This window comes from Cannabis sativa, chromosome 6 (assembly GCF_029168945.1).
Source record: "Cannabis sativa cultivar Pink pepper isolate KNU-18-1 chromosome 6, ASM2916894v1, whole genome shotgun sequence".
NCBI lineage: Eukaryota > Viridiplantae > Streptophyta > Magnoliopsida > Rosales > Cannabaceae > Cannabis > Cannabis sativa.
In genome coordinates, this window is record NC_083606.1 from 19,407,551 (window position 1) to 19,433,488 (window position 25,938).

At 39.1% G+C, this 25,938-nt stretch overlaps 1 protein-coding gene and 1 non-coding gene across 2 annotated transcripts; both read right to left on the reverse strand.

Annotated features, from left to right (window-relative positions):
- Nucleotides 1-32: 32 nt before the first annotated feature.
- LOC133039197 (uncharacterized) lies at nt 33-13,742 on the reverse strand. Its single transcript, XM_061118033.1, has 9 exons — nt 13,059-13,742; nt 12,754-12,972; nt 12,583-12,675; nt 12,389-12,499; nt 11,587-12,306; nt 11,067-11,324; nt 7,704-8,032; nt 325-892; nt 33-179 (listed from the first exon to the last, which is right to left on the reverse strand). The coding sequence occupies exons 1-9, from the start codon at nt 13,338-13,340 to the stop codon at nt 33-35; spliced, it is 2,727 nt and encodes a 908-aa protein (XP_060974016.1). The 5' UTR covers nt 13,341-13,742.
- Nucleotides 3,088-3,194, reverse strand: LOC115696017 (small nucleolar RNA R71). The gene has a single exon (XR_004007619.2). It is a non-coding gene; the product is annotated as a small nucleolar RNA R71 (small nucleolar RNA).
- Nucleotides 13,743-25,938: the final 12,196 nt, after the last annotated feature.

Genomic DNA, 25,938 nt, shown 5'->3' on the forward strand with positions numbered 1-25,938 from the left:
ATCAACAAGGACAGCTGCTTGCACATCTCTTGCTAAACCTCCTCCATGGAAGCAAGTCGATTGTTCACCACCTCATTCTTGACAACCTGGACATCTGGAGGAGCAGAACTCGAACTTCCACCAGCAGCAGCAGTAACACCAGCTTTAGGACCCTTGGGAAAAAGCTCCATCATAATACGCTGAGGGTTGGAATATGGTGCAAGTTAGGGGAGGCTCAAGTGTTTCATGAGATTGGGCCACATCTTTCTGAGAGGACAAAACTTTATAGATTAAGTTAGGAAACATAAGCTTATGAGTTCTCTTTTTACCTCTTCGAAAAGAAACAATCTGATAAAAGATTGAAGAAGCCAGATCAATGGATGCCTCCGAGGTGATTCGAAAAAGAAAGGATGCCAAATCTTGAGACACCACGGTTTTGTTGGAATTCGGGAGCCAATTGCTAAGAGCAAACCTCATGAGTGATGCATGAGCATAGGTGAGATGTGTAATTCGAAGACTCTCCCCAGATTTCCATTCAACCCGTGCACCAGTAAGTTCAATAAGCATCAAATGGCGATCCATAGACATGATCGCATTAGGCACACCTTTGGGTAATTGCAAAGCCACTGCAATTTCCTTGACAGTAAAAGAAAACCAATGCCCCCAGACATAAACTTTACCAAAAATATCAGAATTGTCATCAAGCATGTCATTAGTCAAATTAGCATAAAATTCTTTGAAAATATTTTCAATATACCCTTCAAAACAAGTGAGAGTATTTTCCCATTGATGGTATTGAATAAACTTAACAATACCATATACCCTATGAGCATGCAAATTATAATTCCTTTCACTTTCAAACTTTCGGGTAGCATAAATATTCCAATCACGCTCATTATCACAAAAGTAAAATCTGGAATTTATAGCTTAAGATGGAGAGATATTACCAGGTGAAGAACTCTTCATAGGCTGCTTGCCTTTGGCAGCAGCAGATGCCTTGGTTGCTGAAGATGCTCGAGGAGGTGCTGGAGCATATTTGGGCAAAGGAGACTCGGGTTCGAGTTCAGTGTTTCACTATCAGAGGAGACTCTGATGTCTTCCAGAGATCTCTTTTTTAGAACGGAGAGACACAGATTTGGTCTTGTGTTAGGCCAAAATTAGTCTAAGTTTCGGGTTATATTTTCAGTTAGTTTTCACTCTTTGTTTCTAGTTTTAGGGCTATTTTACGCTTGATTCTTTTGTTTCAGGTCCTTGTGTGTTTTAAGAAAGTATGTACAAGAATTGAGGACGCGTGGTGAAAGAATCGAGAAGAAAATCCAAGATTGGTGTCGCTACCTGTTCCAGTCGCGACGGGGAATTTGCCAGAGATTTTCAAGGAGTCAAAGTTTACTCTCGTCGCGACGGGGAACATGCCAGTCGCGACGGGAACTGGCAGAGAGGATCTTGAAGTTTCAAAGTTTAATCCCGTCGCGACGGGAGCTTTTCCAGTCGCGACGGGGACCCCAGTGACGGGATTTTTGGGCAGTTTCGTAATTTCACAAATTTTTAAGTTGAGACTTGGTTTAAATAGTGAGAGTTCGTGAAAATTAGGGAGGATTCAGAATTGGAACCCTAGAAACAAAGGAGGAGGCTAGAAGAGCGGCTTGTGGCGACCCGGATCAATTGCTTCAACTAGTTCATTCTCTTCTCTTTAATTTTTCTATGTTCTTTTCTATTTCAATGTTAATTATGGATTTGATTATGGATGTTTTGAACTAAACTCCTATTTAGGGAGAGTGATGAATGTTGTTTAAGTTTTTCCTAGTTAATGAATAATTGCCATTCCTCCATCTTGATTGTGAACACTATTCATATTTGTGTTTAATTTCCATGTGCAAGATTGATCACCTTTTACATGTTTTATGATCCCAATTCAAAATCTGAAAAGTGAGAATTGAGAATGCTAAAATTGGATAGTCTAGGTTTTGATGTGAAACGAAAGTATTTACATAGCCTTTGTGACATTTAGATTATTGCTTAATGCTGATTTCATGTTAGTTTAATTAAGAGATTAATTAGAGAGCATGAGATTTAGAACCTAGAAGATCTGAAAAGAGCTAGGTTAATTTATAATCTGTCATTCACTTCAAGAGAAGGATAGCAATTAGACATTAACATTGGTAACTTAACAACATGATTCGTCTCCCTATTCTCTCATCTTGATTAATATTCACTTGTTTCTTTAAGTTTCTTGAATTTCTTTCTTCCTTTTTCAATCATAAATACTTTTGATTTGCCAAATAGAATTATAAGTATAGTTTAGTAGTAATTAATCCATTTCCCTGTGGTTCGACCTCACCTGTGTGAGTTTACTACTTGATTGCGTATACTTGCGTAGTGATCATAATTTTCGCAACAAGTTTTTGGCGCCGTTGCCGGGGAATCGTATAAAGATTAATATTACCCAAAATTATACTAACTTCTACTTTGGTATATTTTCTCTTGCTGATTTTCTAACCTTTTTCTTGCAATATTTTCTTGATCTATTTCAGGAATCCTAAGTGTATGCGCCGTCAAGGACAAGCAGTCATATTACCAGTTGATCTTGAAATCGAGAAAACTTGTAAAAGAAACCGAAAGAATAAGAGGCAAGAAGGAGTTTCAGCAACTGCTAAAACAACAGAAATCATGGCTGCTAATGTGAATGCGAATGCTGCAAATAACGGCAATAATGGTGGTGCCGTGGAAGACCAAGCTAATGGTCGTAGCTTGAGAGATTACATTCTCCCTACTCTGACGGGAGTGCAGTCATGTATCAGGCCACCGGGAGTGGATGCAAATAACTTTGAGATCAAACCTGCCATACTTCAAATGGTGCAGTCTTCAGTTCAGTTTGGTGGCCTCCCTTCTGAAGATCCTACTCTGCATCTCTCGAACTTCATGGAACTTTGTGAGACTTTTAAAGTCAATGGAGTTAGTGATGATGCCATTCGTTTGAGACTGTTTCCATTCTCACTTAGAGAAAGAGCCAAGAGTTGGTTAATCTCCTTGCCACAAAATTCCATAGCAACATGGACAGACTTAGCAACTAAATTTTTGTCTAAGTTCTTTCCCCCAGCAAAGTCTGCTAAGCTGCGAGGAGAGATCGACAATTTCTGTCAACAAGAGAATGAGTCTCTCTATGAGTCTTGGGAGAGGTTCAAGGACTTAATCAGAAAGTGTCCTCATCATGGTATTGAGAAGTGGATGCTGGTTCATAATTTCTATAACGGGTTGGTTGGTAACACTAGAACCCTAATAGATACAGCAGCTGGTGGAGGCTTTATGAGAAAGAGTGCTAATGAGGCTTATGATCTATTGGAGGAGATGGCTCTAAAAAATCAGCAGTGGCCAACTGAAAGGAGTCAAACTAAGAAGGTAGCTGGTGTGCTAGAGGTGGATGCCATTACAAAGCTGACAGCTCAGGTTGAGGCCCTAACAAAGCTGATCGCAGTGCAAGCCAAACAAGCTCAAGTGGTTTGTGAGATATGTGGAGGTCCCCATCACTTTTCTGAGTGTCAGGCAAATGTGGATGATTTGCCAATGGATCAAGCAAAATCCATTGGAAACTATTCCCAAAACAATAATTATGGGCACAACCAACAAGGGTTCTACCAGCAGAGAAACCAGCCCCAACAAAACCAACAACAGCTGCGACAACAAAGTTCTAGTGGAGGCTCCACTATCCAAGCTGATTTATTGCTCCAATTCATGATGGAAACTAGAGCCTCTATTAAAACTCTAGAAACTCAAATGGAACAATTGGCTACTCAAGTGGAAAAACAAGCTCAAGGAAATTCGCCTAGCACTAATGATGCAAAAGGAAAAGAGCAATGTAAAGCAATTTCCTTAAGGAGTGGAAAGAAATATGATGGGCCTGAGATGATACAACCAGTGGATGAAGAGATTAAAGTTCAAACAACACCAACTCAAGCATCATCAGATAAGAAGATTACTGATAGTCCAGCACCACCACAGCAGTCTCCACCAATCAGTATTGATGATCATGTGAAAATACCCTATCCTCAGAGACTCCGAAAGACCAATCTAGACAAGCAGTTCACAAAATTTCTAGAGGTCTTTAAAAGACTACACATCAACATTCCTTTTGCTGAAGCCTTGGAACAAATGCCCCGTTATGTGAAGTTCATGAAGGAGATATTGTCTAAGAAGAGAAAATTGGAGGACTATGAAACAGTGACATTAACTGAGGAGTGTAGCGCCATTTTGCAAAGGAAACTACCGCCCAAGCTTAAAGATCCGGGTAGTTTCAATATTCCATGCTCTATAGGGGGTTCGGTGGAAACTAAAGCTCTATGTGATATGGGAGCAAGCATTAATCTAATGCCCTTGTTTATCTTCAAAAGGCTAGGATTGGGAAAAGCAAAGCCCACAACAGTGACTTTACAACTAGCGGATCGTTCTTTGACTCATCCTCGTGGGATAATTGAAGATGTACTGGTTAAGGTTGGTAAGTTTATCTTCCCTGCTGATTTCCTAATTCTTGATATGGAGGAAGATTCAACTATTCCCATTATTTTGGGAAGACCATTCTTAGCCACAGGCCGAGCATTAATAGATGTTCAAAAGGGAGAGTTAAAGTTGAGAGTGCAAGATGAAGAGGTCAATTTTAATGTTTTTGCCCCAACCGACATTCCTACTTGTTGCAAGATTGAGATGGTGAAGGGTTCTTTTGTTAAAGCTGATAAGAAGAAAGCAAAGCCTAAAGAGCGACTTCGAACGATTCGGCGTCATTGGAAAAGATTGATGTGTGGTAGTTCTGAAGGTGAGCTTACTCTTGTGCGAAACTCTGAAATCAACACGATTGGTGGTAAATTTTCTTCATTTAGTACGAGGGCTCTTTTGGATGAAAAGGGTCCGCCCAACCCCTTCTGATGGGGATTCAGGTAAGTCCTTCTCACCTTGAGTATAATAGCACATTGGGGACAATGTCATATTTAGTTTGGGGGGAGAGACTTAAAATTTTTAAATTCTGCACTTTAATTTCTGCATTTTAATTATCTATTTTAGTTTTTTTTTGTTTTAGTTAAGGAATGGCAATAAGCTTGACGATAGTTGTATACTGCTGATTAGTGTGATGTGATCTAAAATTGCAAAATAATTGTGTGCTTAATTCTGTTAACTCTTTTTGGATTAGTTTGGATGCTTGTATAACATGTGTAAGAATGCAATTTGATGATCTGTGAAATATGTTACAATTGTTTTACTATGGTCTGTGGTAAGATTGACTGGATAGCTTAGAACTTGCATGTCTTATTCTTTTGAGGCGAAATCCTTGACAACATTCGATAGGAATATGATTTAGGCATTTGTTGGATAGTTTGAGCCTTTCAAGCCTACCATGAAATGATTATCCTTAGTTAACCCTCTTGAGCCTAAACTTGTTTTATTCTTCACCTGTTGAACCGAAATATGTATCCACACTGTTAAATTTTGTCCTCACTATTTTATCAATGATATCATAAGCTATATAATTAGTTTGGGGGAGCAAAATGCATGGTGTGAGTAAAGATAGAAAAAAACGTGCAAGATTGAGGAAAAAAAAATATAAGTTGTAAGATCAATATCACTGAATAAAAAAAAAAGAAAAAATATTGAAAAAAAAAACATGATTCAAGAAAAATAATAAAATTCAGTGATGTTGGGAAAAGAAAAAAAGTCTCAATCTTGGTTAGTTGTGGGAACATTTTGGAAAATTTGAAATTAGAAGAAGCTTGTGGGTTATTTTTGTGCTTATGATATCTTTAGCCAAAATTGTTTTTCATTTTCCAAATATCTAAGCCATACTTTATAAACCTCAAAAAGCCCTATGATTCTGAAAGGATGTTGTCAACATTAGTGGAGAGAGGTAAGCATGCAAGCATATGAGTTATTGGGTAGTGGAATGGTTGGAAAGAGTAAAACCATTATAACATTGTTTTGATTGTGAAGTCATCTTGTGTTTGTGCAGTATGTGATAAACTGAGCATCTAAATTAATTGTTAGAGTTGGCGGAATTGAAATTCTAGTTTGAGCAATGGAAGAGAACAGCACATGAGCAGTAGTGTTGTGATTATCTTATAGCGTAGTTAGTAGATTAGTAGTTAGTAGTATTTACTTTTTTATCTTACTCGAGGGCGAGTAAGAATCTAGTTTGGGGGAATTTGTTAGGCCAAAATTAGTCTAAGTTTCGGGTTATATTTTCGGTTAGTTTTCACTCTTTGTTTCTAGTTTTAGGGCTATTTTACGCTTGATTCTTTTGTTTCAGGTCCTTGTGTGTTTAAAGAAAGTATGTACAAGAATTGAGGACGCGTGGTGAAAGAATCGAGAAGAAAATCCAAGATTGGTGTCGCTGCCTGTTCCAGTCGAGTCGGGGAATTTTCCAGTCGCGACGGGAACTGGCAGAGAGATTTTCAAGGAGTCAAAGTTTACTCCCGTCGCGACGGGGAACATGCCAGTCGCGACGGGAACTGGCAGAGAGGATCTTGAAGTTTCAAAGTTTAATCCCGTCGCGACGGGAGCTTTGCCAGTCGCGACAGGGTCCCCAGTGACGGGATTTTTGGGGTCCCCAGTGACGGGGTCCCCAGCAACGGGGAACATGCCAGTCGCGACGAGAACTGGCAGAGAGGATCTTGAAGTTTCAAAGTTTAATCCCGTCGCGACGGGAGCTTTGCCAGTCGCGACGGGGTCCCCAGTGACGGGATTTTTGGGCAGTTTCGTAATTTCACGAATTTTTAAGTTGAGACTTGGTTTAAATAGTGAGAGTTCGTGAAAATTAGGGAGGATTCAGAATTGGAACCCTAGAAACAAAGGAGGAGGCTAGAAGAGCGGCTTGTGGCGACCCGGATCAATTGCTTCAACTAGTTCTTTCTCTTCTCTTTAATTTTTCTATGTTCTTTTCTATTTCAATGTTAATTATGGATTTGATTATGGATGTTTTGAACTAAACTCCTATTTAGGGAGAATGATGAATGTTGTTTAAGTTTTTCCTAGTTAATGAATAATTGCCATTCCTCCATCTTGATTGTGAACACTATTCATATTTGTGTTTAATTTCCATGTGCAAGATTGATCACCTTTTACGTGTTTTATGATCTCAATTCAAAATTTGAAAAGTGAGAATTGAGAATGCTAAAATTGGATACTCTAGGTTTTGATGTGAAACGAAAGTATTTACATAGCCTTTGTGACATTTAGATTATTGCTTAATGCTGATTTCATGTTAGTTTAATTAAGAGATTAATTAGAGAGCATGAGATTTAGAACCTAGATTATCTGAAAAGAGCTAGGTTAATTTATCATCTGTCATTCACTTCAAGAGAAGGATAGCAATTAGACATTTACATTGGTAACTTAACAACAGGATTCGTCTCCCTATTCTCTCATCTTGATTGATATTCACTTGTTTCTTTAAGTTTCTTGAATTTCTTTCTTCCTTTTTCAATCATAAATACTTTTGATTTGCCAAATAGAATTATAAGTATAGTTTAGTAGTAATTAATCTAATTCCCTGTGGTTCGACCTCACCTGTGTGAGTTTACTACTTGATTGCGTATACTTGCGTAGTGATCATAATTTTCGCAACATCTTGGATAAAAAGAGGGATCCTCCATGGGTTCTTCTTCTTCAGAACTTGAAGAAACCGAGGGGGATTCAATTTTAGCTTCTTGACTAGAGGAGATGGGCTTGAGTATGAGTGGAAGGACCTGTTGGAGTTTGATGCAGCAACTCCCTTCCCTGATGCAACAAGAGGCGATGTAGTAGCAGGTGGAGGAGATCCCTTCGAAGATGAAGACGATGAAGTCCAACATTTGTAGGGTCGCACAAATTTTCTAACCACTTGTTTAGGAATTCGTTTTGGCTTGGGCTTCACGGGCTGAGATTCACGCTGAGGAAGCGATGAATCTCCTGGGTTTGAAGCAGTTGCAGAAGCAGGCAGCAAGATTGGAGCAACAAGAGGAGCATTTGAGGGGGCTTGTTCGGTTTCCACCATTTTCCTTGGATGCCCCAGGTTCTTAGTCTTAGCCATGAATATCTGAAAGTATGAATGAGAAACAAAGAAGGAAGAACACAAAGGAATAGAATCGGGTTGGTGGTGAGAATAAATGACAAGGAAAATTGGTTTAAATAAACATGGGAGAGTGGAATAAAAGAGGAAACCAATTTTGAGTAACCACCAGCCCACGAACACAAAAGGGAAACCGCCCCAAACTTTTTCTAAAATTATTTTTTTAAACAAAAAATAAAAGGAAACTGGAATTACCAAAATATTTTCCAAAAATAGCCAATTTAAGAAAATCATTCAAGATCAATGACAAATTACAATGAATAAGATATCAATCTTTAAAATGAAACATATCAAAATAAATCAATGTAGAATAAATGTTGAAACTTACCAATCAAAGCACAAATTTTCTTAGCCCACAATCCAAGTCACCAACGCCTCCCTCTCTTTTTTTATTATTTTTTTTTTATTTTTGAAAAAATGAAAATAAAATAAAATAAAATTTGTACAATAAATACAAGGTATTCCATAACAACTAATCAAAATTCATCACAAAAGACGATTATACATGTTATGCTTTCAAAAGAAAATAACTAATTAGTATCTCAAGGACAAACCATACTTAGTAGATGTTGAGGAAAACGATATGCATGTTACAAAAAAATGTGAACCATGATTTTTTAATTTATTTTAGTAGAGGAGACTTACAAACTTGTACACACTTGTCAGACATAAGTGTGTGCAGTGAAAATAGGATTATTGTCCTTGGCAAGATTTTTCATTTTCGCCTTTTTCAATTTGATCCCGCAACTGGATGCTATCACACCATACTGAAGGTAGCCCTTTTCTATAGTAGTGCATCCTCATCATAGTTGCTAATTACAATGTTCCAACTTACTCAAAAGATGGCTTTCACACCTCAGTATGGGTAGCTCTATTCCAGCAAGGGGCATGACAAGTAACTGAAACAAAATACGCTCAACTATGTATAAGAGCATTATGTAATCCCAGACACATATAAAAAGTAACATGAAACTTTTAACTCAACCCCAAAAAGTATGATAAGAATGAGACCCTAAGAAATTATAATCCAAAAGCATAAACATGACTTGTCAAATTAGAATGAAAGAAGATTAGATGAAAGTAAAGAATAACTTAACAATATTGTACAAAAACAAAAACAAGAGAGATTAGACAATGCAAACTCCTAAAGATTTTCTAAGGGAGTCAAAGCGACTTGAGTCTAGGGCCTTGGTAAAAATATCAGCTAATTGTTTTTCAGTATCAACATATTCTAATTGCAGAGATTTATTTTCAACAAGTTCCCTGATAAAGTGATGCCTTATATCAATGTGTTTTATTCTAGAATGTTAAACATGATTTTTGGAAATATTTATGGAACTAGTGTTATCACAAAAGATAGTTAAAACACCCAATTCAAATCCATTTTCAATCAATATTTGTTTTAACCATAGTAACTGAGTACAACAGCTACCATCAACAATATATTCAGCCTCGGCTGTGGACAAGGAAATTGAATTCTGTTTCTTACCACTACTACAAAAACCCCCTTTAGAGGCGGTTTTTAAGCCCTTTCAGCGTCGGTTTTCGTGAAATTCGCTACCGACGCTGATCAGGGCGACGCTAAAGGGTTTATATGAACCGACGCCATAGGTACCCCTATGGCGTCGGTGATTAGCTTATAACCGACGCCATAGGGGTACCTATGGCGTCGGTTATAAGCTAATAACCGACGCCATAGGGGATTTACCAACCGACGCCAAAAGCAAGCAATTTTCAGTTTTTTCAAATTTTTTTTTATTTAATTATATAATTTTAATTTCATTTTAATTATATATTTAATAATTTTATATATTATTTTATTTAATATAAATTACATATTTATTTTTTAAAATGTGAATCAAATATTATTTAAATTTGGGTAAAATACATAATTTAATTTCATAAAAATAATTAAATATTACACAAACACTAATGTAAAATTAGTTAAAAATATTAAAGTTAATAAATCTAACTACAAGTTAATCTATAAAAATTACATAATGAAGAAAAATTCTTCGACCTTTCAACCTCAATCGTCACCGTGAATCACCGCCATCAATTGTTCGATCCACTTTCGCTGTAGTGGTAACAATTCTGTTTTTGGATCGTATTGCTTCTTACCCCCAAACTGTTAAAAAAATTAAAAATTTATATTAGTTTATGTATATGTATATTATATATTTATTATTATAGAATTTATATACTATAATCAATAATTAAAACTTACAAATTTTTGATCTTGTATGTAACTACTGGGTTGGCACGTGCGACGATGTCAGTGATATATTTCAAGACATAAAATCCGCATTCTTGGCTTTTAGGTTGTCTTGGACAGTTTGCTTGGTTAATTCCTTGCCACTGGCCAAGATACTCATGTGCGTTCCCTATATACATGAATGCCCTGTTTGGGAAAATTATATTAGCATTTCAATTCGTTAGTTAATTTAAAGTCGTTACATAAGAAGTCATTAAATTATTACCTTCCGATCATTTGTTCTATTACTTCGGAATTGGGCAGCCTTTTACAGGGTTTAAATGGATAATTTTCCTTGGCGCAACCACCACTAGCGTCCAATGCATCCTAGAAAATTATATTGGAATATAAGTAAGATAGTATAAAAATAATTTGAAGACATAATATAGAAATGAACAATTAGCACTAAAGAATTTAATAAAGTTTACCCGATATTCCAAGGAATAAAGAACATTTGGTGGTTGTTGTTCATTAATGATAACCAATTAGCCAATCGTCTTGCCGCATCGTCAAAAGACTGACTCTGTTCTTCATCGTTGATCCCATGCACTGTGAGAAGTTCTGGGTCGTAAAACTTGAAAATTTTTCTCAGACCGTTGATGCTCTCCCATATGTGCCTGCCAAAAAAAGTGTTAGTGTCTTATAATAATTTAACTATAATTTGATATAAGGTTAATTAGATTAAAGAAGAGTATACATCATTCCAAACAAGATTCCCCGGTTGCCGATGTAGTCACACGTAGCAACCTCGCCGCAAATCCTCTCCGCATAACGTGATCCGGGTACGCGGTGCAATGAATCCTCTGGGACGGGAATTGTGATTATATCACGTTTATCTTTGAGCCTTAGGAATTCATGAATCATCCATTTTAGCGAATTAGGGATCAACGCCATCTTCTCTTCCGTGAACAAGTCATCTTCCCGTGCACCACGGCCTTGTGGAGAAAGCATCGGAGCTTTCCCCTTTGACGCATCACGTCTTGAGGGCGGTTGAGCGAGTGGACCCTAAACAAAACAGAACATAATATATATATATCAAATTAAATCCAAATTCTACCGAAATTTCGGCAGCATAACGGTTGTAATTGAATGACCCCAAAAAATTTGAACATAGCTGTATAATGACAAATAACACATATATAACAGTAGTTTTTTCATCCATCCCACCGCAGCACATATATTCGCAGAACCTACTTCACTACGGATGAATATTTAAGATATTCAAACTCCACTAATCATTAATAATTAATTTGAGTTGAGAAGTTACCTCGGTTGTTAAAATTAAGTGTTTAGGCCAAGGAAGGAACATCTGGCATACGTCCCTAACATATCTGCACTCTTCAATTGGGACTGGGATTTCAGCGTCCTCTTGCAGGATTTCCGAAACCATGATCCGGGCATGTGAATCATCGTAATCCTGGCAGTGAACTTTGATCGTACCCACATGCTCGTACAAATACCCTCGGGCCACAATATTGTCGATGTTGTCAGAGCAGAGATGTACTTGCTGATTAAGGGCCGCATGGTCATCAAAATTGTATAGGATACCTTGGTCGTTGAGGGAAATAAACTCCTCAGCATAAATTTGTGGTTGTACCTCATCCTGAGGAGCGTATGGTTGTGGAACATACGCCTCACCAGCCACCTCTCCTTCTTCCTCTTGTTCGGCAGCGTTCCTCTGCTGCTTAAGGGATTGGACTTCGGCTTTTAATTTTTCAATCTCCTTCGCTTGCCGAGCCACAACATCAGACACTTCCCTTTTCTTCCTACCGAACAGTTGAGATGCCCTGGTCAGGAACCTACAAATCATAAAAAGCAAATTAGCAACGATTTTATTTGTGTAACTAAATAAATAACATTTGAAGTAATAGCATACCCAGCAGCCCTGACACGTCCAGATGCTCGTCGTCCCGAGCGCCTGCGTCAGGATATCGTTTTGGCCCTGGACCTGAATTTGTCCCTGACTAAGCTTCTCTTCTAATTGAGCCTAATGCACGCATATATTCAAGCAATTAGTATATGATCTACCTTCATGAGTAGAACTCAATTAAGGATTAATATATACTTACTATCTTCTCTGCAATTTCCTTGTCGTAATCAGTGACAAGTTTTCTACTCTTGGTGCGAGATTTAATCCAAACACGGTGGCGGGGGGGATCTGCAACTTCGAGGTCTTTTTTCTACATAACGTTATAACAATGAAATGAGTACCAATTAAATTGTATAGCACATTATAGCACATTAAATTTTAAGTATTACTTACCACAACTTCCCGTACGTTCACCATTCCACTCCGACCACTTCGATGTCTGGATTGAATTTTTGAGGAACGTTCACGTTGCACCTTACTCAATTCCTACAATGCCAAAAAAATACATTAGATACATGTACTTGTATTTAAGAGTTTATCTTAGTGTTAATATAATTAGCGTACCAGAAATTCAGGAGTTAGTCGACTTTCAACAAATTTGCACCAATCAGCAGCGTCGATCTCGGGGTGCTTTTCAGGGACTTGTGCCAGTCGTCCCAGATCATTCTCTTTCAACGCGGGCATTATGATGTCTTTTGTCATCCTATTCTTGAAGTCTTTCATTAACTTCCCAGCTAGGATGAGACAATCATGTTTGAAGGTGTCCGGCACAATGAACCCCGTCTATTTTGAAGGAAAACAAACATGGTTAGAGTCAACATTTGGAGTAATAGAAAAACAAATCAAAATTCTAACAAATAATAGCTTACCTGAATGTCTTTCCAAACTTTATTTTTCAGAGTCGGGTTGACTTCTTTCCAGTTTTTATAAGCCAACCCTATTGTCTGCCGACATCTGACTCCTAGAGTGGATACGAGCTTCGCATAGCTTTTTCCACAGTATTGACCTTTATCATTAACTTCGAGGGCCACTCTTTTGCCCTGATCCATTAGTTTGGATATTTCATTCATTTGCGTCGGCCCTCGTGTAGGTATTGTGGTTGGACACTCATTTTCTGCTCCCGAATCAGATCCTGATTCCGAGTTCGCCATGTCTACACCATTAACAAACAAACTTCAAAGTTAGCTATATATATAACAAGTAGTGTATATGAAATATTAAAAGCATAAACAATATGTTAATGATTTAGGAGCATTCACAACCACAATATAAAGTAAGCTATATATCAAGTCATTCCCGAGTTGGAGTATGTTATTACTATTATTATGTGTAATGATGAATGACTTTTAGCTTAAGGATTGTGATTTTAGTAAAGTGTTAAACATGTTGTGGACCATGTAGCTAATCATTACAATGGTCATCAATTATACCCAAAAAGAAGATGATTGAAATGATATTGGGATTTATTTTTATTTTTTTTATTAGTTATGGCAAAGATGAATTTTTGGGCATGTTTGATTCCAATTTTGAAAGAAATTTTAAAATTAAAGTCACCATTTTCACTAGATTAGTAAGCTAACATAACAAATGGTTAGATTATTTTTTAGTGACCTAACATCTTATTACTATGTTATAGCTAATTAGTTCTTTGGGTGATGTAAATATTAATATTTTTTTAGTAAGATTTATCCTAATTCTACCGAAATTTCTAAGAAGACAACTACTGTAATTGGACGTTCCCAAAAATTTTAAAAGTGCCTAAAATAACAAACAAAACAGATAACCAATACAAAATTTATCCACCCATCCGACCGCACATGTATTCGCAGAACCTACTTCACTACGGATGAATATTTAAGATATTCAAACTCAACTAACATGCATTGATAATTAATTATATAATAAGAAAAAGTTAGTTAAAGTATATACCTATCAATGCAAGCTCAAATACACTACACACAAAATTATACCGAACCTACAATATAAACAAATACAACGAAATTGCAAAAATAATTATTTCATTACTTATAACTAGTTATTAAAAATAGTAACAAGTTACTTAGTTACTAAATTATACATACATATATATATAATCAATTATATCTCACACTATTATCTCAAAAAAAAATTATTTCCCACACTAATTTAATTTTAAAATTTTTATTTCTAAACTATACACACACTAATATACACACATTATATACACACATATTCAATAAAATATAAAATTACATATATATACTATATGTTGAGCTTTAAATTTTTACCTAATAACCGCAATCCGACGAGCAATTCCGTAAAAAATCCGGGCACTATACACATACAACACAACAATATTACCATTAAAATTAAAAAACCCAAAAAATAATTTACAAAAACTAAAAATAAAACAATGTACATTATAAAAATGAATAGAAACTATATTTATACCTTAAAAGAGGTTGAGATTCAATGTTTTCTCAACAAAAAATGGTGGCCGGAGTTATACCCACTATTTTTGTATAGGTTCGGATGACAGTGAAATAGGGAAAAAAATTAAAACTTTTTGGGTGTATAGGATTAAGTATCGAAAATAGAAGATTTTGCAACAAAAATGGGCTCAAATGGTTGAGAAATGGGGGAGAAATGGGTGGTGGAGGCGGTGGTCGGCGAGGGTTTTTCGTCTCTGCAGCTGGGTGCTGGTTTGGCTTTGGCTGGGTTTGGTCGAGTGAGGAAGAAAGCTGAGTCGAAGGGGTTGTTTTATAACCCTATGCCGTCGGTTCCTATAAAGGAACCGACGGCATAGGGCTGAACATAAAAAAAAAAAAAATTATTTCCCAACCGCCTCTAAATGGTATAATGCAATTTTATACCTACGGTTTTTATCAAAAAACCGCCTCTAAATGTCAATTTCGAAAAAAACGGGTATTTTCACACCCTTTAGCTTCCCTTTTTATAAGTGGGAGTGAAAAAACAGCCTCTAAAGGCCAAGATTGTAGTAGTGTACTATGCCAAGAAACCAAATTATTTCCAAGAAAGAAACAACCTCCACTTATGCTTTTTCGATCATCAGTATTGCCTGCTCAATCTGCATCACTAAAACAAGCTAAGTTAGATTTAGTATCTTTAGAATACCAAATTCCATAATCGAAAGTGCTATTAACATATCGAATAATCCTTTTTATAGAAAATACATGAGATTCCATAGGATTACTTTGATATCTAGCACAAACTTCCACAAAATAACTAATATCAGGACGACTAGCAGTCAAATACAAAAGACTACCAATCATACTACGATAAAGAGTAGTGTCAACCTTCACTCCATTCTCATCTTTTGTAAATTTCAAGGTGGTGCTCATAGGAGTACTAACCTGTTTAGTCGACTTAAGGCCAAACTTCTTGACAAGGTTCTTAGCATACTTACTTTGAGATACAAATGTACCTCCTTCCATTTGTCTAACTTGAAGACCCAAAAAGAATGTAAGCTCACCAACCATGCTCATTTCAAACTCACTTTTCATTTGATCAACAAACACCTGCACTTCATGGTTAGATGTAGAACCAAAAACTATATCATCAACATAGATTTGAGCAATGATAAAATCAGATTTTATATGCTTGAGGAAAAGAGTTTTATCCACACTACCTCTTTGATAATCATGAGAAATTAAAAATTGAGTTAACCTTTCATACCATGCACGAGGAGCTTGTTTCAGACCATACAAGGCTTTTTCAAGTTTGTACACATGGTTTGGAAACTGAGGATCTTCGAATCCTTTTGGTTGCTCAACATAAACTTCCTCACTCAAAATATCATTCAAGAAGGTAGATTTTACATCCATTTGGAAAAATTTAACATCAAGAATACAAGCAATACACAAGAGTAAACGAATTGATTCTAATCTTGCAACAGGAGCAAAAGTTTCATCAAAATTAATACCTTCTACCTGTGTGTACCCTTGTGCCACCAATCTAGCCTTGTTCCTCACAATTGTACTGTAACACCCTAACTAGCATAGGCGTATTACGTGATTTTTAAACATACCGTGCAGCTCGTTGCTAATCAACAAGGTTTATGGAAAACGTGATTAATTAAAATTTTTGCTTTTTAATTAAACTTATAAAATATTTATACAAAATATTCAGGATCCCGATTACAAAACCATTTACAAAAGTTTACTGTCTGTAAAAAATACTTGTCGCCTAGCGACTAATTACAAAAATAGCCTTGCTGTCCCGATGATCGTACGCTCCAGGCCTAACCGCCCCGACATGTACAATCTTCACCGGCTCGCTCACGGTCCATTAGCCCTAGCCTTGCCCTTACCTACACATAAACATAGCACTGTGAGTCGACAGACTTAGTAAGAAAAGCATAATAATAAACATACATAAATCCCGGTCATGATCAGACGCCCATACCCCTGACCATAACCCTAACTGCCATGTCCAACACGATACTGAGTCCTGAACGTTCATAGGGACGGTACTAAATGACAAGTAATAGCCTATACTCGGTCGAACTGGTCATACTCCAGCTGCTAGTCATACTCTAGCCTGTACCGATGTGTTACAGTATCAGCCTATACTCGGTCAAACTGGTCATACTCCAGTTGCTAGGCATACTCTAGCCTGTACCGATGTGATACGTCAAATAGTACAGAACCACCAACCTAAGTATCAGCCTATACTCGGCACACTGGTCATACTCCAACTGCTAGTCATACTCTAGCCTGTGCCGATGTGATACGGTGTCAGCCTATACTCGGTCAAACTGGTCATACTCCACCTGCTAGTCATACTCTAGCCTGTACCGATGTGACACAGTCGGATGGTTCGAAGCCAACATACATATCTAATGTAATCTAACAGGCATCCTAACATGCACGCTAAACATGTAATCTATATATGCATACTGTTATCCTAATCTTACCTCAATTCCGAATTCAGGTGTGCCGGTCAACTCGATCGGAACTATTCGCGCGGCGGACATGTGCTCCTAAACCATAAAAATCACAGCACTATAAGTGATACGCTAAATCACTTCCCGGGGACTTAAACTAGGAACTAAAAGTTTCCCTATCGATAAAAAGCATGGAAATACCCCAAATAACATAAAAACGAGGAAAACTAGGGTTTCTGAAAATCACCCAACCAGCAGATCGGTTGTCCAACCGGAATTCCAGTTTTGGGAATTTTCAAAACCCATCCAGAATTTCGGATGCACAACCGGAATTCCAGTTCCTCGCAGGCAAAACTCAAAAATTCATAACTCTTTCAAAACAAATCCAAACCACACAAAACCTTCCAGACCTGTTCTAAACATCCCGTAGAACATTTCTAAAGCAACTACAAAGTCCAGAACACACATATACCAAAAATGCCATTAAAGCTCCAAGCTTTGAGTTCAATACTCAAACTTGGTTAAATCTAACTAACATGCATCCAAATCAGTTCAAACCTACTTAATCATGCATATAATAGCCTCTGAAAACACAAGAAATCGACCTCAACAAACACAGCAACAAAACTCACAATTTCACTTTGAAAACTCAAGCTTTTGCATAGAAAAACCATAACTCAATCAACCTAACTATCATGCATTACTAGCAGCTCAATTAACTTCAATTAAACATGGTTAATTCTCTGCAAACAACAATAAAATTACAGCAGCAACAACAACTTAAACTATGCATGCAACATCATCTTTTTCATCAAAATTTAAAGAAACTTAAAGAGTAAGATACAAAGGTCTTACCAAGCTCTTGAAGAACACTTAGATTGAAAGAAAAACAGCTTGAAAATCAAGGAAACCCCAGCCCAAGAACACCATACAGCCGAGAGAGAGAGAGAGAGAGAGAGGAAAAGAGAGAGCTTTTTGAGAATTTTTCTAACTTTTTTCTAAGTTTGAAGTTTTGAATAAATGAAATAAAATGCCACTTAACCCCTTTTACTTCAGCCAACATAAAGCATTATTAAACACATATATTCCAATTAATAACACTAAAGGCGGTATGTAACACCCTAACTAACATAGGCGTATTACGTAATTTTTAAACATGCTGTGCAGCTCGCTGCTAATCAACGAGGTTTATGGAAAACGTGATTAATTAAAATTTTTGCTTTTTAATTAAAGTTGAAAAATATAATTACAAAAAGACTCGGGATCCCGATTACAAAATCATTTAAAAAAGTTAACTGTTTATACAAAATAAATGTCGCTTAGCGACTAGTTACAAAATCAGCCTCGCTGTCCCGAGGATCGTACTCTCCAGGCCTAACCGCCCCGACATGTACAATCTTCACAAGCTCGTTCACGGTCCATCAGCTTTAGCCTTGCCTTTACCTACACATAAACGTAGAACTGTGAGTCGACAGACTCAGTAAGAAAAGCATAATAATACTCATACATAAAACCCGGTCATGATCAGACGCCCATACCCCTGATCATAACCCTAACTGCCGTGTCCAACACGATACTGAGTCCCACTACTGCCGTGTCCAACACGGTACTGAGTCACTACTGCCGTGTCCAACACGGTACTGAGTTCTAAATGTTCATAGGGACGGTACTATTGACACGTAACAGCCTGATCGGTCGAACCGGTCATACTACGGCTGCTGGTCATACTCCAGCCTGTACCGACGTGTTACTATATCCACCTGATCGGTCGATCCGGTCATACTCTGGCTGCTGGTCATACTCCAGCATGTACCGACGGGATACGTCAATAGTACGGAACCACCAACCTAAGTGTCAGCCTGATCGGTCGAACCGGTCATACTCCGGCTGCTGGTCATACTCCAGCCTGTACCGACGTGACAGGGTTGGATGGTTCGAAGCCAACATACATAACTAATGTAATCTAACAGGCTTCCTACATGTACGCTAAACATGTAATCTACATATGCATACTGTTATACTAATCTTACGTGGATTTCGAATTCAGGTGTGCCGGTCAACCTGACTGGAACTTAACTGCGCGGCGGATTACAGGCTCCTAAACCATAAAAATCACAACAATATAAGTGACACGCTAAATCACTTCCCGAGGACTTAAACTAGGAACTAAAAGTTTCCCTATCGATAAAAAGCATGGCAATACCTTCTAAAACATAAAATCGAGGAAAACTAGGGTTTCAGAATTTTCCCCAACCGGTAGACCGGTTGCCCAACCGGAATTCCGGTTCTGGGAAAATTCAGAACCCCATCCGGAATTCTGGATGCACAACCGGAATTCCGGTTCCTCACAGGCAGCAAACATAAAAATCCATAACTTGCTCAAAACAACTCCAAATCAAATGAAACCTTCCAGACCAGTTCTATATATCCCCTAGAACATTTCTAAAGCTTCAAAACCACCCAGAAAGCACAGTAGCAAAAATCACCATTAAAGCTCAAGCTTTGAGTTCTAAACTCAAACTTGAGTAAACGTAGCTAACATGCAATCAAACTAGCTTAAATCTACTTAAACAAGCATAATATAGCCTCTGAAAACAATTAAAAACATCAACAACAACACAACAACAGATTCACACATTTCTTTAAAAATCAAAGCTTTTGTATAAAATCTCATAAACTTGAACCAAGTAACTACCATGCATGAAACCTACTTAAATCCATTTAATTCAAGCATAGAAAATCATGGAAAACAACCTAAAACTACAGCAGCAACAAACTCCAAATCATCATGCATTTACTCATCTTTTTCATAAAAAAATTCAAGAAAACAAGGTAAGAAGACTAGACAAAGTAATACCTCTTCAAAGATCACCCAAAACTTGCTGAAAAATTACTAGATTCACAAGAAAAATCTCCTTTTCCTTGCTGCACAATGAAGCCGAAATGGAGAGGAAAAGAGAGAGAGAGAGTTTTTCCAATTTTCTATTTTTTTAAACTTGTAATTTTTTTGTAAAGTGAAAATGAATAACATGCATCTCTTACTCTTTGTTTCAGCCAACATTTAATATCAAATAACATATAATTCCATTAATAAAAACACTAGAAGACAAAATACTAATAGGGCAAAAAGACCATTTTGCCCCTCCACACTAAAACCACATAAATAACACTAAAGGGGTATTTTTGGGAAATTCTAAATTCCCGGCCATTCCCGACATTCCCAATGTCTAAATAAACCGTCCCAACTACCAACATACTAAGTTGTGATTTCTACTGAGCCAAACACCGAGTTCCAAAATACCGGGCACCGGAATGCAAAATTATGCAAACTACTACATGATATAAAAATGCATCTCTGAATTCAATAAATAACAGTATAATAAATTATTTAAATAGCTATAAATAATTTTCATAATTAATCATAATTAACTGCTAATTTCCAAATTAAACTAAGCGGTCTTTACAACTATCCCCCCCTTAAAAGGATTTCGTCCCCGAAATCTAACCTGAATAACTCTGGATATTGAGCTCTTATATCTGACTCTAGCTCCCAGGTGGCTTCCTCCACCTTGCTGTTTCTCCAGAGAACTTTGACCAAGGCTATGGTCTTATTCCGAAGGACTTTATCCTTTCTATCCAGGATCTGCACTGGTTGTTCTTCATAAGTCATGTCTGGCTACAGTTCTAGGCTCTCATAACTGAGTATATGAGAGGGATCTGAAACGTATTTTCTCAACATCGAGACATGGAATACGTTGTGAACTGCTGATAAAGCTGGAGGCAATGCTAACCGGTATGCCACTTGACCTATCTTCTCGAGAATCTCAAAAGGTCCTGTAAATCTAGGGCATAACTTGCCTCTTTTCCCGAAACGTTTGATCCCCTTCATCGGAGATACCCGTAAAAACACATGGTCCCCTACTTGGAACTCAACATCTCTGCGTTTCGGATCTGCGTAACTCTTCTGTCTGCTCTGTGAGGCAAGCATTCTAGCTTTTATCTTCTCTATTGCCTCATTGGTCCGCTGCACTGACTCTGGACCTAAGTATTTTCTCTCCCCTGTCTCATCCCAGTGGATGGGAGATCTACATTTCCTACTGTATAACAGTTCATAGGGAGCCATCCCTATCGTACTCTGGTAACTGTTGTTGTAAGAAAATTCTATCAACGGTAGATACTTATTCCATGAGCCTTCAAAGTCCATAACACAGGCTCTCAACATGTCCTCCAATATCTGAATTGTCCTTTCGGACTGACCATCTGTCTGAGGATGGAATGCTGTACTGAATTTCAGCTTTGTACCCATTGCTCGTTGCAAACTTTGCCAAAATTTGGCGGTGAACTTCGGATCTCTATCCGAAAATATAGACTTCGGTACCCCGTGAAGTCTTACTATCTCTCTGACATACAACTCTGCCAACTGATCCACTGTCAATGTTGTTCTAACCGGCAGAAAATGAGCAGATTTCGTGAATCGATCCACCACTACCCAGATGGAATCAAATAAACCCGTGGTCCTAGGCAATCCGACCACAAAATCCATCGTGATATCTTCCCACTTCCATTCTGGTAGGGTTAGAGGCTGCAACAACCTTGCTGGTCTCTGATGTTCAGCCTTAATCTACTGACAAGTGAGGCATCTCGATACGAATTCTACCAAATTCTTCTTCATACCGCTCCACCAGAAGTACGGTTTAAGATCTTGGTACATCTTAGTGGTGTCGGGATGTACAGAATACGGGGTAGAATGAGCCTCCTCAAAGATCTCATTCCTAAGTTCCACACTATTCGGAACACAAACCCTAGCTTTATACAAAAGCATCCCGTTGTCTGACACTGAAAAGTCTTTGGCTTGACCAGCCAACACCTCATCTCTGATCTTCACTAACTCTGGATCCGTCATCTGAGCGACTTTTATTCTTTCCAACAGTTCAGATTGTAGCGTTAAGTTGTGAAGCTGACCTACCACAAACTCAATGCTGGATCTAACCATATCCTCTGCTAGCTGAGGTGAGATCTGAACCATACTAGCTACTTGCCCGGGACTCTTTCTGCTCAGGGCATCGGCAACTACATTGGCCTTTCCGGCGTGATAGAGGATCTCACAATCGTAATCTTTAACTAATTCCAACCAACGCCTTTGTCTCATATTCAAATCCTTCTGAGTAAACAAATACTTGAGACTTTTATGGTCGGTATAGATTTCACACTTTTCCCCGTAAAGGTAATGCCGCCAAATCTTCAATGCGAAAACTACCGCGGCCAACTCTAGGTCATGAGTCGGGTATCGCTGTTCATAATCCTTTAACTATCGGGAGGCATAAGCGATAACCTGATCGGCTTGCATCAACACACACCCCAAACCCTGTTTGGATGCGTCACAATAAACTACGAACTTCTCCTTGTCTGAAGGCAAAGCTAGCACTGGAGCGGTAATCAACCTTTGTTTTAGCTCCTGAAAACTAGCTTCGCACTTATCTGACCAAATAAATCGCTGATTCTTCTTTGTAAGCTCGGTTAGGGGCATTGAAATTTTTGAAAACCCTTCCACGAACCTACGGTAGTACCCAGATAAACCCAAAAAGCTTCTGATCTCTGTCACTGTCTTCGGTCTCGGCCAATCACTGACGGATTCAATCTTCCCGGGATCCACCTTGATCCCATCTTTGCTCACAATGTGCCCTAGGAAGGACACCTGAGATAGCCAGAACTCACATTTCTTGAACTTGGCATAAAGCTTGTGTTCTCGAAGCCGTTGCAGTACCATCTGAAGATGTAACTCATGCTCCTCTTCTGATTGAGAGTACACGAGGATGTCGTCGATAAACACAATCACACAGATATCGAGGAAATCCTTGAATACTCTATTCATCAAGTCCATGAATGCCGCAGGAGCATTGGTTAGTCCGAACGGCATAACCAGAAATTCGTAATGTCCATACCTAGTGCGGAAAGCCGTCTTCGGAATGTCCTCCTCTCGGATTCTCAGCTGATGATAACCCGAACGGAGATCAATCTTAGAAAAGACCGTCTTCCCCTGAAGCTGATCGAACAAATCATCGATCCTAGGTAATGGATATTTATTCTTCACCGTCAGCTTGTTCAATTCTCTATAGTCGATGCACATCCTCATAGATCCATCTTTCTTCTTGACGAATAAAACCGGGGCTGCCCAGGGTGACACACTGGGCCGAATAAACCCTATGTCAAGCAACCCTTGGAGCTGAATCTTTAATTCCTTAGGTTCAGCTGGAGCCATTCTATATGGGGCTTTGGAAACCGGTTCCACCCCTGGTGCCAAGTCTATCACAAAGTCAATCTCCCGCTGAGGTGGTAACCCTGGAAGTTCTTCGGAAATAACATCCAAAAATTCCCGAACAACCTTGATGTCCTCTGGCCGAATGGTATCTGGCCGAGTGGTGTCCACCACCACGGCCAGAAACCCTAAGCATCCGCCGTGTAACAATTCTCTAGCTGACATGGCCGAGATCACCGGGATCCGAGATCCCTGAACTGAACCAACAAACACAAATGGTTCTTCACTTTCCGGTTGGAAGATCACCATCTTCCTTTTACAATCAATGCTCGCCGAATATTTAGATAGGAAATCCATTCCTAAAATAATATTGAACTCTACTAAACTCATCTCTATCAAGTCAGCACTTAACTCTCTACCATCTATCCTGATCGGCATAGACCTAATCCACCTGTTGGAGATAACCAATTCTCCGCCAGGTAATAGGGTTCCAAACCCTGATTCATAACTATCGTACAGTCTATCCAATTTACTAAAGACTCTGGCTGCCACATAAGAATGTGTAGCCCCAGAATCAAACAGCACTGAGTAAAGCGAGTTATTAACAGAAAGCTGACCTGTGACAACTGATGGGCTGGCATCTACATAAGCCTGAGTGATGGCGAACACCCTGGCTGGAGTGGGTATCGCCGGAGCTCTCGGTGCCTCTAGACGGAGCTGGGGACAGTCCCTCTTGAAGTGTCCGGGCATGCCACAGTGAAAGTAGCCCTGACCTTTGCACTCACCCCGATGGTGCCTTTTGCAGCTAGGGCACTCGGGATAGGAGAATCGGGTCTCAGTACCACCAGGACGACTCCCTCTGTTCTGGTTCCCCCGGAACCTCTTGTTCTGACTCGAGCCACCGGAAGCAGTGGGTGCTCTCTTCCTCTGATCAATGGCCGAACCACTACTCCCCCTGCTAAAGCCTGATGCAGGAAGGGTAGGAGCCCCGCCACTCGCCGGAGTACTAGCTGACTCCGACATACACCCAACTGCGCCCTCAGCTCGCAGTGCCTTCTCCACCATCTGAGCATAGGTGGTGTTGTCGTCCGTGGTGATCATCAAGTCATGTTTGAACTTCGCATTTAAACCATCAAGATACTTCTCTTTCTTGTTGAAGTCGGTCGGCACAATTCCTGAGGCTAACCTCGCCAACCGATCAAACTGAGTAGTATACTCGGTGACGCTCATATTCTCACGCTGGGTCAGGTGAGCGAACTCTTTCCTCTTGGCGCTTCTGACCGCCTCATTGTAATACTTGGCATTGAAGAGTTCCTGGAACCTTTCCCAGGTCATGGTGGTGACGTCGTGAATCTGAGACACCATGTCCCACCAGACGAGAGCGTCCTCCTGGAACTGGAAAGTGGCACACACCACTCTGTCATTACCGGTGACACCCATGAAGTTCAGGATCTTGGTAATCACCGTCAGCCACTGCTCGGCTTTCATCACGTCCGGACCTCCCAGGAAAACCGGAGGTGCTTGCTTCCGGAATCGTTCATACAGAGGTTCCAATCTATTGGCCGCCACCACTATCTCGGCACCGGGCGGCAGGGTGTGCCACTGGAACTACGGGCACTGGAACTGCAGGAGCACCCTGCTGTCTCAACCTCTGAATCTCGAGGTCTTGCTCTTCAATCCGGGCTTGCATTTCCGCAAACCGAACCTCCCAATTCTGGGCTCCCTGATTGGTTGGGGGAGCCTGGGCAGCCTGTGGCGGGTTCTCATCACCCCGGCCACGAGCCCTGCCTCGGGGACCTCTACCTCGGCCCCTAACAGGTGGGGGAAACTGAGCTCCCTGTCCTTGGTTCGACCCCACTGAGTTGCCCTGACTCCTGGTAGTCCGCCTGGCGTCCATCTAGTTAGAACCGCCTGCGAAACCAAGACTTGGCATATCAAGTCGTATTCAAGGAGAGCTTACTAATGCCGCTTAATTTGGAAATTAAAAACGAAACATGCGCCTATTCTACTATCAGGCTACTAACATGCTTCCTAACAGGCTTTTCTTTTTTTTTTTTCTCATAACTGAATAAAATAAACTACTAAAGCAATAAAGGCTTACTGAACCGTGAAACGAGCTAACTGCTGATGATGATTGTACATGTCGTGACGATCTTCGAAAGACAACCTGGCGGCTCTGATACCAAATTGTAACACCCTAACTAACATAGGCGTATTACGTAATTTTTAAACATGTTGTGCAGCACGTTGCTAATCAACGAGGTGTATGGAAAACGTGATTAATTAAAATTTTTGCTTTTTAATTAAAGTTGAAAAATAGAATTACAAAAAGACTCGGGATCCCGATTACAAAATCATTTACAAAAGTTAACTGTTTATACAAAATAAATGTCGCTTAGCGACTAGTTACAAAATCAGCCTCGTTGTCCCGAGGATCGTACTCTCCAGGCCTAACCGCCCCGACATGTACGATCTTCACAAGCTCGTTCACGGTCCATCCGCTTTAGGCTTGCCTTTACCTACACATAAACGTAGAACTGTGAGTCGACAGACTCAGTAAGAAAATCATAATAATACTCATACATAAAACCCGGTCATGATCAGACGC

Excerpts from the sequence above, each read along its gene's own strand:
- LOC133039197 (XM_061118033.1), bottom strand. The coding sequence starts at position 13,340 with ATGGCGAACTCGGAATCAGGATCTGATTCGGGAGCAGAAAATGAGTGT. Across the intron at positions 12,676-12,753 it reads GACTAACTCCTGAATTTCTG|GAATTGAGTAAGGTGCAACG; the intron begins GTACGCTAATTA and ends TTGGCATTGTAG. Across the intron at positions 12,500-12,582 it reads TGAACGTACGGGAAGTTGTG|AAAAAAGACCTCGAAGTTGC; the intron begins GTAAGTAATACT and ends AACGTTATGTAG.